This window comes from Pocillopora verrucosa, chromosome 4, assembly GCF_036669915.1.
Source record: "Pocillopora verrucosa isolate sample1 chromosome 4, ASM3666991v2, whole genome shotgun sequence".
NCBI classification, from domain to species: Eukaryota; Metazoa; Cnidaria; class Anthozoa; order Scleractinia; family Pocilloporidae; genus Pocillopora; species Pocillopora verrucosa.
The window spans coordinates 27,848,679-27,859,760 of NC_089315.1; the positions used below are offsets into that span (position 1 = coordinate 27,848,679).

Here is an 11,082-nt window from a genome sequence, read left to right on the forward strand (position 1 = left end):
TAGTGCAAACAGAGAGGAAAAAAAGACGATCAACGTAACTTTCCTTTATATGAAAATATTCTGTAGTCAGTCATCAGTCCCACGCATTTCCCGTGATTCATCATACAGTAGGAAGAAAGGCTGGAATCCGTGGTGTATTTAGCGAGTCTTACCTAATGGTAAGATGATAATAATAATAATAATAATAATAATAATAACAAGATTCTAATGGTGATAATGATTATATTCGTTTAACAGTCATAATGATTATGATAATTAAGGTCATAACACCAATAACGACAACAGTTACGATGACAAAACGAATAAATTTATCAACTTTGTTGAATATCGAAGGTGTAAAGGTATCAATATCGTCCAAATGTATTAGATATAACAATCCATGTAAGAACGGAGTCAAATGTGTCAACTTCCCAGGAAACTATCGCTGCGATTTTAAAACTGGATACACTAGAAACAATTGTGAAACGGGTGCGCAATTACCTTTGATCACTAAGTTAGTTAGTTAACGCTAGTAAGTTAGGTACCGGGTAAAGGGGTTTATTTGAAAAGAAATTGAGGTACTACGTTGCCAGAGCGAAAATAAGTTAGATGCACTAGTTACGAGTCACTTACTCATTATATCAATTCTGACTTTATAATACACAATAAGTCCTTTTTTAATTTGTTATAAGTACATGCACACGATTTTCCCAAAGAGGTCACGCTAAAAAATACAACAGATGTTTATTCATTATATTTGACTCAGCATTCTTTTTATGTACCCTTTTTAATTTATTTGCGAAAGAAGCCTTATGAAAGAAACATGAAACAAGAAACAACTAAATGATGAATAATGAAATAAAAGGACAAGAGACATCGTTAACCACTTCAACATAAAAATATTAAAAAGCTCAAGAAGTCTCAACCAAGCTGTGTTCTATTGTAAAGCACGCAGGAAGCGGCTAGAGCAGTAAGAATTCAAAGGGAAACATAAGACATTGTTGAGTGAAAAGAAGATAAAAATTAAAACAGCGCTAAAAGGGAACTTTCTGGGTGAATCGCTGCGATTGTATACCTGGATACAGAGGAAACAACTTTTAGATCTGTGTCGAATTACTGCATTTTGAACCCTTTTGCTTCAAATATATTATTTGAAGAGCTGAAGACGGTTATGTCCAAAGCAACCTTTAATGTGGGGATTGGATTGGATATTAAATGTACTGTCTTTTATTTTAAGACATTGATGAACGCTCGACCAATCCGTTTCAAAATGGAGCTTTCTCTCTCTTCTCACACTATCGACATGAAGGTCATGAAAATTATCGTCAACCCAAGAAGCTCCTCATTGTAAAACAAATGTTCTTCGTCAGCACCCTAGGAAGTGTATAGAAAACAGTTTAGAGAGAATACACTTATTTCTCCATCTCCATGAGAGAAAGCTGTAATTTCATTTGCTAATTACTGTTCAATAAGTAGAATAACATGTCGACGACGACGATGACGATGGCGATGATGATGATGATTAGGAAAAATTCGCTCCTCTTGAAGCCATTAGAATTGAGCTTAGAGCAGAAATTATGTGTAAAGGTGTTGCTTGTGACAGGTAATACTGTCACCATGGTAAATTTCATGGCATTAAAACTGATCAATACCACCTTAAGGGAAAGAGATGTTACAAGATAAAGGAGATGATTGCTGCTGTTTTGTTTGTTTGATGCTATTCCTTCTTATTTTCATTTTTGTTCATTTTATCCTCTCCAGGATATCATTGCAATACAGTATAGGTTAGACATAGATGGAAGATATAGCGCAAGTGTTTAAAAAATCCTCTACTATAGCATTATCAAAAACCTTTTATTATGTTAACGATAAAATGGCTTTTGAAATCAGATCTCGTGTTGCTTTTTTTTTTTTCCGCTGCTGTCATCTGAAAAGCTCTGGGGCAGCCACAGTAAAAACTTTATTTGTTTCTCCCGCTGCTTATTCTTAACGGGAAATATCAGCCACCGTTGCAGTGATTTCCCCAATTTAAAGGGGGGAGGGGGGTTTAAATTGTACACCAAATTATGCCAAAAAAAAAACAAAACAAAACAAAAACAAAACAAAAAAATATATGTATATAGGTCACCGTGCTCGTTCAAGAGCTAAAGACAATCGTTCCTCTTTACCTGGTCCATTGATTGAATAATTAAACAATTAAAAAATTCCGTGTTCTCGGAATGTGCGTGCACTTATTCGCCTGATTACGTTATTTTATGCGCAGTAGAGGACGTGCGCGTGCAATAATGAGGAATCACCTTAGAGAAAACGTCTCGCTCTTGTGTCTAAAAGAGAGCGTAGGAACTGAGTTGTCGTCGTTTTCACATACATTATGAATAAAGAAGCACTGTCCCTAGAAGAAACAATTTGTAGCGTTACCATCCTTTGCCCCAAAAGCCCTTTTAACTACGGTAATCGTTGATTTCGAAATAAATTATTGCTGCTTAGCTTTTAAACCACTCATGTGATGAAGTATAATTGCAACAGAGCCTTTAAGGAGCCTTGATATGTTTTTCATTCATTCTTGGTGATGCGAAATTAAAATAAACTTTTGAACCTTACGAGCGAAGGCCTAAAGCTCCCCGAATATCCCCATACAATAAGATAATAATCCTTACCGGTGACAATGTTATAAGTAGAGATATTTCAGCCCTTTTAGATTCGAGTTGCTAAGTGCAGAAGCAAACAATAATTTTTGTTTTTTTTCTTCGTATTTGAGTACATATTTGTATTTCGAATGAATTTTTCCTCATTTTAAGTTCTTGCAGGTACTTAAAAAACGTTTCACCTCTGCGAAGGATCTTGAAAGGTTAGAAGTCACGACGCCTCAACATGCTTAAGATGATTCCAATCTCATTAATGCACTTCCCCTCGCTTTTAGTCTTTAAAGGAGGAAATGATCTTGCCAGCTTAGAAATTTCTATGCCCTCCATGCTCAAGGATTCCCTACTCTTTATTGATAGTAGTGGGGAGTAAATTAATCATTTTCATTATTTTCCACGTAGTTATTCCCCTGCCTCAGCTTGAAGGTTAGAGGCTTAATTATTGTAGCTTAAGTATTTATTTTTTCGCCTATTTTCATTCATGAGATCGATAACCACGGACGGTTTGTTTATGCTACTCTGTAACCATTGCAATCGTACCAATTTGAGCATTCTAAATATATTCTCCCCTTAAGTTTGGTAATTAAAAGAACTAGGCCAGCGTTTGAACTTTGAGAGAGATCTTGCTAGTTAATAAATCAAGATGACTTAACAAGCTTTAGATTGTCTCATTTCCAAAAAGTAAATTATAAAATCATGTTAACGTTAGTTTAACTGTCAGCTATTTATTCACCTGACTTAGCATGTGAACTTCACAGCTGTTATTTACACAGAGATTGCCAACTTTCTTTCCTGGTTCGATATAAATCAAATTAAAAATCTACACTTCGTGCAGATCGTAACGTCTTGGGAGCAGAGCTTGGAAGGTATGTTTCCCTTTGGCATAAGTTCGCGAGATTGTTCGTATATAGCCCTTATTCCTTGTATCAATGTATTTGCAGTCATCATAGGGAATTCCTACAGGGTGACCGATATATTTCATTTAGAATGACTTCAGTCTCAGAGACAGATTAGGAGTTCAGTAACTTAAAATGTCTAGAAGTTCGCAAGTGTGAAATCCACGCCTTTTGGCGCGATTATTTTAAAACCATCCTCACTGAACAAAGTCAGGCTTTGACTTAGACCGAAAAAAACATTTGAACAAGTAATTTACATCTCTTCGTGTTTTTTCGCCTCATTACTCTTTTAAATAAGATAATTTTTTTTCACCGATCATCTTGGAAGTCAGCTGAGGAATAACTCTTTCATTCTGGTCATTCATGTATCACCTGGGGAAGTCGGAAGATTTTGGCTGTGTCAAGACAAAATTTATCCGATCCCCCCAATAGGGCTCTTTCATATTCTTATGACCCCCCCCTCCTCCCTCACTGGTGGTTAACTTGCAGTCAACTGTCTATAGTGCCCTATAAACAGTTGGAGGATTACTGACCCCTCCCCTCCTCCTACGCTAACTCCCAGTTTTCAATTTTGCAAGAATGTTCTTCGGTCAATGGCTGATCAGTTCAGAAATCTAAATAAGCGGCGATTGATAGTATGGTTTAACAATCAATGACGTTGCTGCGGGATTCCTTATTAATCATTTTGTCTGTTCTAAAAATGTGTGCATATTTTGTTGTTTTTTTAGGGACGTCAACTGAGGGAATATGAAAAGCGCAATTTACTCCTTGTTGATCATCCTTTTTATGGCTGACACCTGCTGCAGCCAGACGTGCTCGACTGCAAATTGGTGGATTCCTTTCGACGGAGAGGGATGGTCTTATTGTGACCACAAAAATCAATACATGACTGGTCTTTGGAGGAATGATGCTAAAGGTTCAGATGATGGTATCTATCTCATAGAGTATGCTAAGTGTTGTGTTGCGCCTTACGGCATGAAAGATGTACCAGCATCCTGCAAGACAGCCAACTGGTGGGGAGTTCTTGATAGGTAATTTGGCAAGGAATTTTTAGGCTCATTCATTCTTACGTTAAAGAGATTAATATCTTTTTCAAGTTTTTATTTTCTACCTCACTCTCCTTTTTTTTTAACGATAGCAATAACAAGTGGGCAACCTGTCCAGATGGATACTTCATGGGAGGTCTTTACAGGACAGGAGACGACCCTTGGCTGCACAACATCGAAGAGGCTCGATGTTGTAAGCCAGAAGGCTTGCCAGATAGATATGCGGACTGCTATATTGAAAATGTTTGGGGTTCGTTTGATGGTAAAGGACTTAGCGAGTGCAAGCGAGAGGGCTACTATATGGCTGGAATATTCAGAGGGGATTGTGACAAGCTGTACTGTCTTGAGGAGTTTAAATGTTGTCGAATGATAGGTAATTAAAACGCGATGATATCATAAAGCGGGTTTATCATCGTGGGGAAATTACCGTGGGTGAATATGCTGGGAGGATAGCAAGGTATCGTAGTCATTATTCATACAAGCCAACCTAAATCCAATGTTCAAGGTGCTACGCTCCACTCTTGCATACTTCTTTGATGTCAAATTATCCCATTGCAGCTCCACACATGACTGCACACTGTTAACTATTTGATGAATTCGAATTTTATCTCACTTATTCTAATGCAAAGCCATTTTGTGGAGCTCAAGACATTTCCTTTACTTTCTTAGCTATTGAAGGCCCGCCCATGCAAGCTGATGAAACAAAAAGCAAAGAGTAATTCCGAAGAACCAGGTAAATTTTAATTATTTTATCCCTTTTGCTTTGACTTTGGGTTCTTTTTAAATACAATGAAGTTTTCTCTGAAAAGAGGAAAAACATTGTTAAAGACTTTGTGTGACGTCATGCTCATAACTATGGAAATCGTTTCTGAATGAACAATTGTATAAGGAATTCAATTTGACAAATCATTCAAATAAATAGGGCGAGCTCAATCGTAGAATTCTGAACATAATTTTATTTAGGTTTCCTCTCTCTCTTCTAGATTCCGCGTGTGGTAGAGGCTAGGTGAAGGGTTAGATGGAAATTGTTAACGCAAAAGTTTTGAACGTACGTCTATGATATAGGAACGGTGTTGCCTGGCATCAACAATAAACGTAATTTTACTTCAAATTTCGTTGTAAGAATGTTGTTTTACAATAAGTATTTCTAAACCTGCACGTTATAACCTTGGCCGTGTGTTTTCAAATACAGCGGTCAAACTTCTGTGCATGTGTGAACTTGTAATAGCAGGTGACTTTCAGGCTTCTCATAAAAAAAAAATTTTTCTTGATAACGGTCGCAACAAAAGGTTGATCATCAGATACCCACAAAGTAAAAAGCTTTATGTTCGGGAAGTCTCGATTTTTTCCTGTACCCAATCATTTTTGTAAGGCGAGGACCTAGCAGCCGCTGTTCAGCAAATGAGCCGACTCTTTTCCCCTCTCCTCTCGAGCGGATTCAAAAAAGCGGCTGTTGTCGAGTGTGATACATTTTGGTTTACCAGGGTATCAATATTTGATCTGAAGAAACCAAGTGGAAGGCTTTTTTTTTTCTTTTTTTTTAAATTCTCATTCTCATTCACCATAAAAAATATACGTGCACCACTTATGTCAAACATAATCAATTTATTATCACTATTTACGAGGGTTTCGTTAATCCTTTTCATTTCCTTTTGAGGAAAGAAAAAGTTTCAATTTGAGCAAGGCAAACTTATTCGTCAACATGTATCACTTTCATCAAATTAGTTTAATTCTTTTTAAGAGATTGTCATGTTCCATTGTCTCTTCCGAGATTTAGGATCCTCAAATACAACCTATCAAGATAACATTTCTACAACCCGAAGTTATGCTGAAAATATCCAATTTGATGATAATAAGATTGGCAACAGAATCTGATATCGCTGTCGAGCTAAAACATCCACGACGAGATGCGATTTCTTCTCAAAAAAAAGAAAGACAATATATTTCATGAAGTCGATTTTGTAATTTCCCACTTAGTATGACATCGAAGTAAAAACCATTTCCATTTTATTCATTTCTTCGTTCAATCTAAAGATAAAATTTTGTATGCAGTGACTGATATCTCGCCTTCGATAGTGTGCTCTACAATAACGATAACAATTACGATAACAAAAAAAGCAATTTATCAAGCATTGTTGAATATCCAAAGTATAAAAGTATCAATATCGAACATAGTGCAATTCATGGCTGGAATATGCATAGACGATTTTGACTTGCTACATTGTCTTGAAGAGCTTAAAAGATGTGAAGAATTTCAATAGTAAGTAATCTCTGCTATTTATTTCTTTATTTCATATAATTTTATTCATTTCTTTCTTTATTTCATTTTATTTTAATTTTTTGATAATTCTATGGTCTCACCTCTGCGAGGAATCTTGCAGGTTAGAAATCACGATGCGTCCTTATGCTTGGGGTAACTCCATTTCCATAAAAGAATTTTCCTTTGCTTTTATTTTTTAGAGGAGCCGAGACAACGTTTTACTTTTGCAAATGATCTTGCCAGCTTAGAAATTGGTACCCCCTAACAGACACGAGATGATCCCATTCTCACTGTAAAAAGTAACAAAATAGCAGTAGGTAAGAAATTTTTTCTAAAATCATCAGTTTGGCACGTTGTTAATCACTTTCTTCAGCTTAGAGGTTAGAAACCTATATATTAGCCCAAGTGATTTGTCACATTTTTTATCACTTGTATTGGATTGTTATCTTAGTTTCAGGTTTTCATTAATTACTTGAACGATCATTTTCTACAGGTCTATGCGACTTATCTACATGACCATTACAATCGAAAGCATTTAAGCGCTATAAATGCGCTCTCTCTTAAGTAGAGTTAGTTTGATCATTAAGGGAGCTAGGCCAGCGTTTTAACTTTCAGAAGGATCTTGGCGGTTGAGAAATCATGATGCTTTAACAAGCTTCAGATTGTCTTATTTTCAAAAAATTAATTAGAAAACCTTGACAGTGTTGATAATGATGATTAAAAATTTTATTAGCCTCATTAAATTTTCAGCTCTCTATTTATTCACCTGCCTTTTATTATGAACCAGATAAGTGTTATTTACGCAGAGATTGCCAATTTTACTTCTCGTTCGAAATAAATCAAATTGTCAATAAATACTTCGCGTAGAATGTCCCAAGTGTAAATCAAAGTAAAGCTTGGAAGGTAGGTTTCTCTTCGGCATAAATTTGCGAGATTGTTCGTATGTTGTGATCTTAGCTTCTATGTATCCGCTGTGATAATACATGACACCCACAACTTTTTCCAAGATTTTGACCCATGTATTCTATACATGTAGAATAACTACAGATATCGAGGTTCGCGTGACAGCCAATTTCGCATGGGCTACATTGAGCTCTTTCATTCGAAGCGAAATAGCAAAGTGAGTAATCGAAAAATTAGTAAGTGAAATGGCACAAAGTAAGTTCAGCAATTAAAAACTTTTGGAATCTCAAACGTGTGAAATTCATAAACTGTTGAGATTATTTCTTTAACTATTTCAATTGAGGAATGTTAGGCTTTGACTCACACCTGAGGAGCCATTTCTGAAAGTTATTAAGATCTCTTCTTTCCTTCTAACGACAGGAGTAAAACAAAAAATGATCAATTGAATTTCCGTACTCTCGTTAAATTTGAGAACTCTTTCATAGAAGGTTTAGAAGTCACACGAAGAATGTCTCTTAAAGCTGGCTAAATCTATGAATTAACTACTTAAACTCACATAAAGTACCATTTGAGTTGCTAGAAATTGGCATTCTTAGAAAGAAAATAACTCCTTAGCATAGAATTATGAGGTGTGAAGTTCCGATAAGTCAACGAGAGTGTTTCGCACCGCTCGTGATACGGCAATGGTCATCGCAAGTCTTGAATTTTATCTTCAGACGTGAAGGTTACTGACTTCTATCATGGTAAAAGAAACAGATGTATAGAACCCACCATGTATTCAATATCTTGAGAAACATTTTTCCGTCAATGCAAACCAGTTACTAAGTAATCTACTCAAGTGGCGATTGATAGTAGGGGGTAAAAAATCAAAAGCGTTGCTGGAGGATCTCTAGTTTTGTCTCTTGAATAGATTGTTATTCAGTTTCCTACCGATTAAGTGTTCTCACAAAGAATGCCTTTTTATATATAGGTACGTCAACTGAGAGCATATGAGACGCATCATGGAAGTTCTTTACTCCTTGTTGATCATTTTTTTTATGGCTGACACCTGCTGCAGCCAGACGTGCAAGAATGCAAATTGGTGGCATACTTTTGACCGAGAGGGATGGTCTTATTGTGACTCCGAAAATCAATACATAACTGGTCTTTGGAGGAATGATAACAAGGGGTCAAATGATGGTATCTATCTCATAGAGCATGCTAAGTGTTGTTTCGCCCCTTACGGAGTACATGCGCAAGACATACCAGCATCCTGCAAGAAAGCCAATTGGTGGAAAGTTCTTGATGGGTAAGTTGGCGAGAAGTGTTAAGACTGTATTATTTCGTGGTTAAAAATCAAAACTTTTTTGCCACATTGAAGTCTTTAATTCTTACCTAATTTTCTTCTTCTTTTTCTATTTTTTATTTCATTTTTTTTGCTGGATAGCACCAACAAGTGGGCAACCTGTCCTGATGGATACTTCATGGGAGGTCTTTATAGGACAGGGAAACACCATTGGCTGCATAACATCGAAGAGGCTCGATGCTGTAAGCCGGTGGGGTTGCCAGAAAAATATGCAGATTGCTATGATGAGAATGTTTGGAGCTCGTTTGATGGTAAAGGACTTAGCGAGTGCAAGCGAAAGGGCTACTACATGGCTGGAATATTTAGAGGGGAATGTGACAAGCTGTACTGTCTTGAGAAGTTTAAATGTTGTAAGACGTGAAGACATTGTACAGAACGTAAATTATCGCGGGTCAAAAAGCTGGGATGATAGTAAGGCTTCCATTAGAACAAACCAGCTTTGATTCAATGTTCAAGGTGCTTTACATAACTTCACATTGTTAATTATTTTGTAATTCCTCTTACCCTCGTACAAAGCCATTGACGAGGATTTCAAAATATTTACTCTTCTTTCCAGAAATTGAAGGCACGCACAATCAAGCAGATGAAACAGGCAAAGAGTGATTCTCAAAAACCAGGTAAATTTTATTGCACTTCTTTGTTTTGCTTTGAATTTTGATTGTTTTGGTTGTTTGATCTGCAAGTTTGATTTCTGTTCGATTAAATGATTTTTTTCCGCAAAAAAGGAACAACATTGTCAGAGACCAAAGGTATCATCAGGCTCAAAATAATGATGAATTTGTCGTGAAGTCTCACTTAGCTTCTCTGCGGCAGAGCGACATAATCGAAATCTTTGCATTTGTTTTATTATCTTTGATTTTATATATGTTGTACTATTACAGAAGGGAATGTAAAGTATAAAAAGCAAGTAAAGACAAACTTTAAAAAAATGAATCAGCTCATAATAAAACGTAAAAAAGTAAATATACGCCGAAAGTGTGCTTTCGTGTTGCTAACAGGAAACATGGTTTCGATATCTCGAAAATCGTTCTCTTTATGGACAAATGACCAAGTAATTAATTAGAATTCATCAAATAAATAGGGCGAATTCAATCATAGAATTTTGAATAAAACTATATTAGGGTTTCTTCTTTCTCTTCTAGATTCGGCGTGCGGTAGAGGCAAGGTGATGGGTTAGATGGAAATTTTAAAGTTTTAAACGCATGTCGATTGTAGGGAAACAATATTACGTGGCATCAACAATAAAGGCATTGTTACCTCTACTTTCCCCTTAAGGCTGAGGTTAATCTTATTACTTATCACTACACCTGTACGAAGTTCGAATATGACCTGTGGTAAACGCCATACATCCGCTCTTTAATCAGCAATATATTATGAAAATTGATGGAAAAAAAATTGACAAAATCATTCAGCGAGCGTGCCAGGGTGGCCAAATAAAACCTACGAGATAGGCAAGAGCGTATGTTTTCAAAAACAGCGGTCAAACGTCTGCGCATGTGTGAACGTACAATAACAGGTGGCCAGCCTTCAGCTTGTCTTATTGGAGACATGAAAATTATTTAACCCCTGACAGTGACCAGTATCTCATTTCTTCTTAAAGTGTGACTGTTTAAGCAAACGCTAGGGTCATCAGATTAAATGAAATAAATACCCTTAAAATAAGCCCTTAAATTCTCCTGAAAAGGATCGAGAGCAGTGCAAAGAATATGCACACCGATGTAAGGGTGAAAACAACTTTCTTGAAAAAGCTCAAAAAAAAAAAAATACCCATCACTTTTCTTAGGCGAGGACCTAGCAGCCGCTGTTCAGGAAAAGGAGCCCACGTTCCTCCCCCTCTCCTCTCGAGTAAACTCCAAAGAGCGGCTGTTATTGAGTCTGGTGCATTCTATTGTTTGCCATGGTATCAATATTTGATCTGAGAAAGCAGCTGAGGGTGACAGCCTTTCCCCTTTTTTTTCTGATTTTTTCTTTTTTTCTCATTCCCTTTCTGTCGAAAAAGGAACACCATAAA

General features: G+C 36.5%; 1 protein-coding gene across 5 annotated transcripts; it reads left to right on the plus strand.

Annotated features, from left to right (window-relative positions):
* Window positions 1–3,379: 3,379 nt before the first annotated feature.
* Window positions 3,380–10,333, plus strand: LOC131774869 (uncharacterized). 5 transcript variants are annotated; one of them, XM_066165124.1, is made up of 5 exons: window positions 3,380–3,487; window positions 4,246–4,548; window positions 4,656–4,936; window positions 9,628–9,688; window positions 10,214–10,333. In XM_066165124.1, the coding sequence occupies exons 2-4, from the start codon at window positions 4,265–4,267 to the stop codon at window positions 9,672–9,674; spliced, it is 612 nt and encodes a 203-aa protein (XP_066021221.1). In that variant the 5' UTR covers window positions 3,380–3,487; window positions 4,246–4,264; the 3' UTR covers window positions 9,675–9,688; window positions 10,214–10,333. The 5 variants fall into 5 exon arrangements, with proteins under 5 accessions (XP_066021221.1, XP_066021220.1, XP_066021223.1 ...); XM_066165123.1 differs by lacking the exons at window positions 9,628–9,688; window positions 10,214–10,333 and adding exons at window positions 5,233–5,296; window positions 5,547–5,674; XM_066165127.1 differs by lacking the exons at window positions 3,380–3,487; window positions 4,246–4,548; window positions 4,656–4,936 and adding exons at window positions 7,689–7,726; window positions 8,697–9,014; window positions 9,153–9,322.
* The last annotated feature ends 749 nt before the right edge of the window (window positions 10,334–11,082 follow it).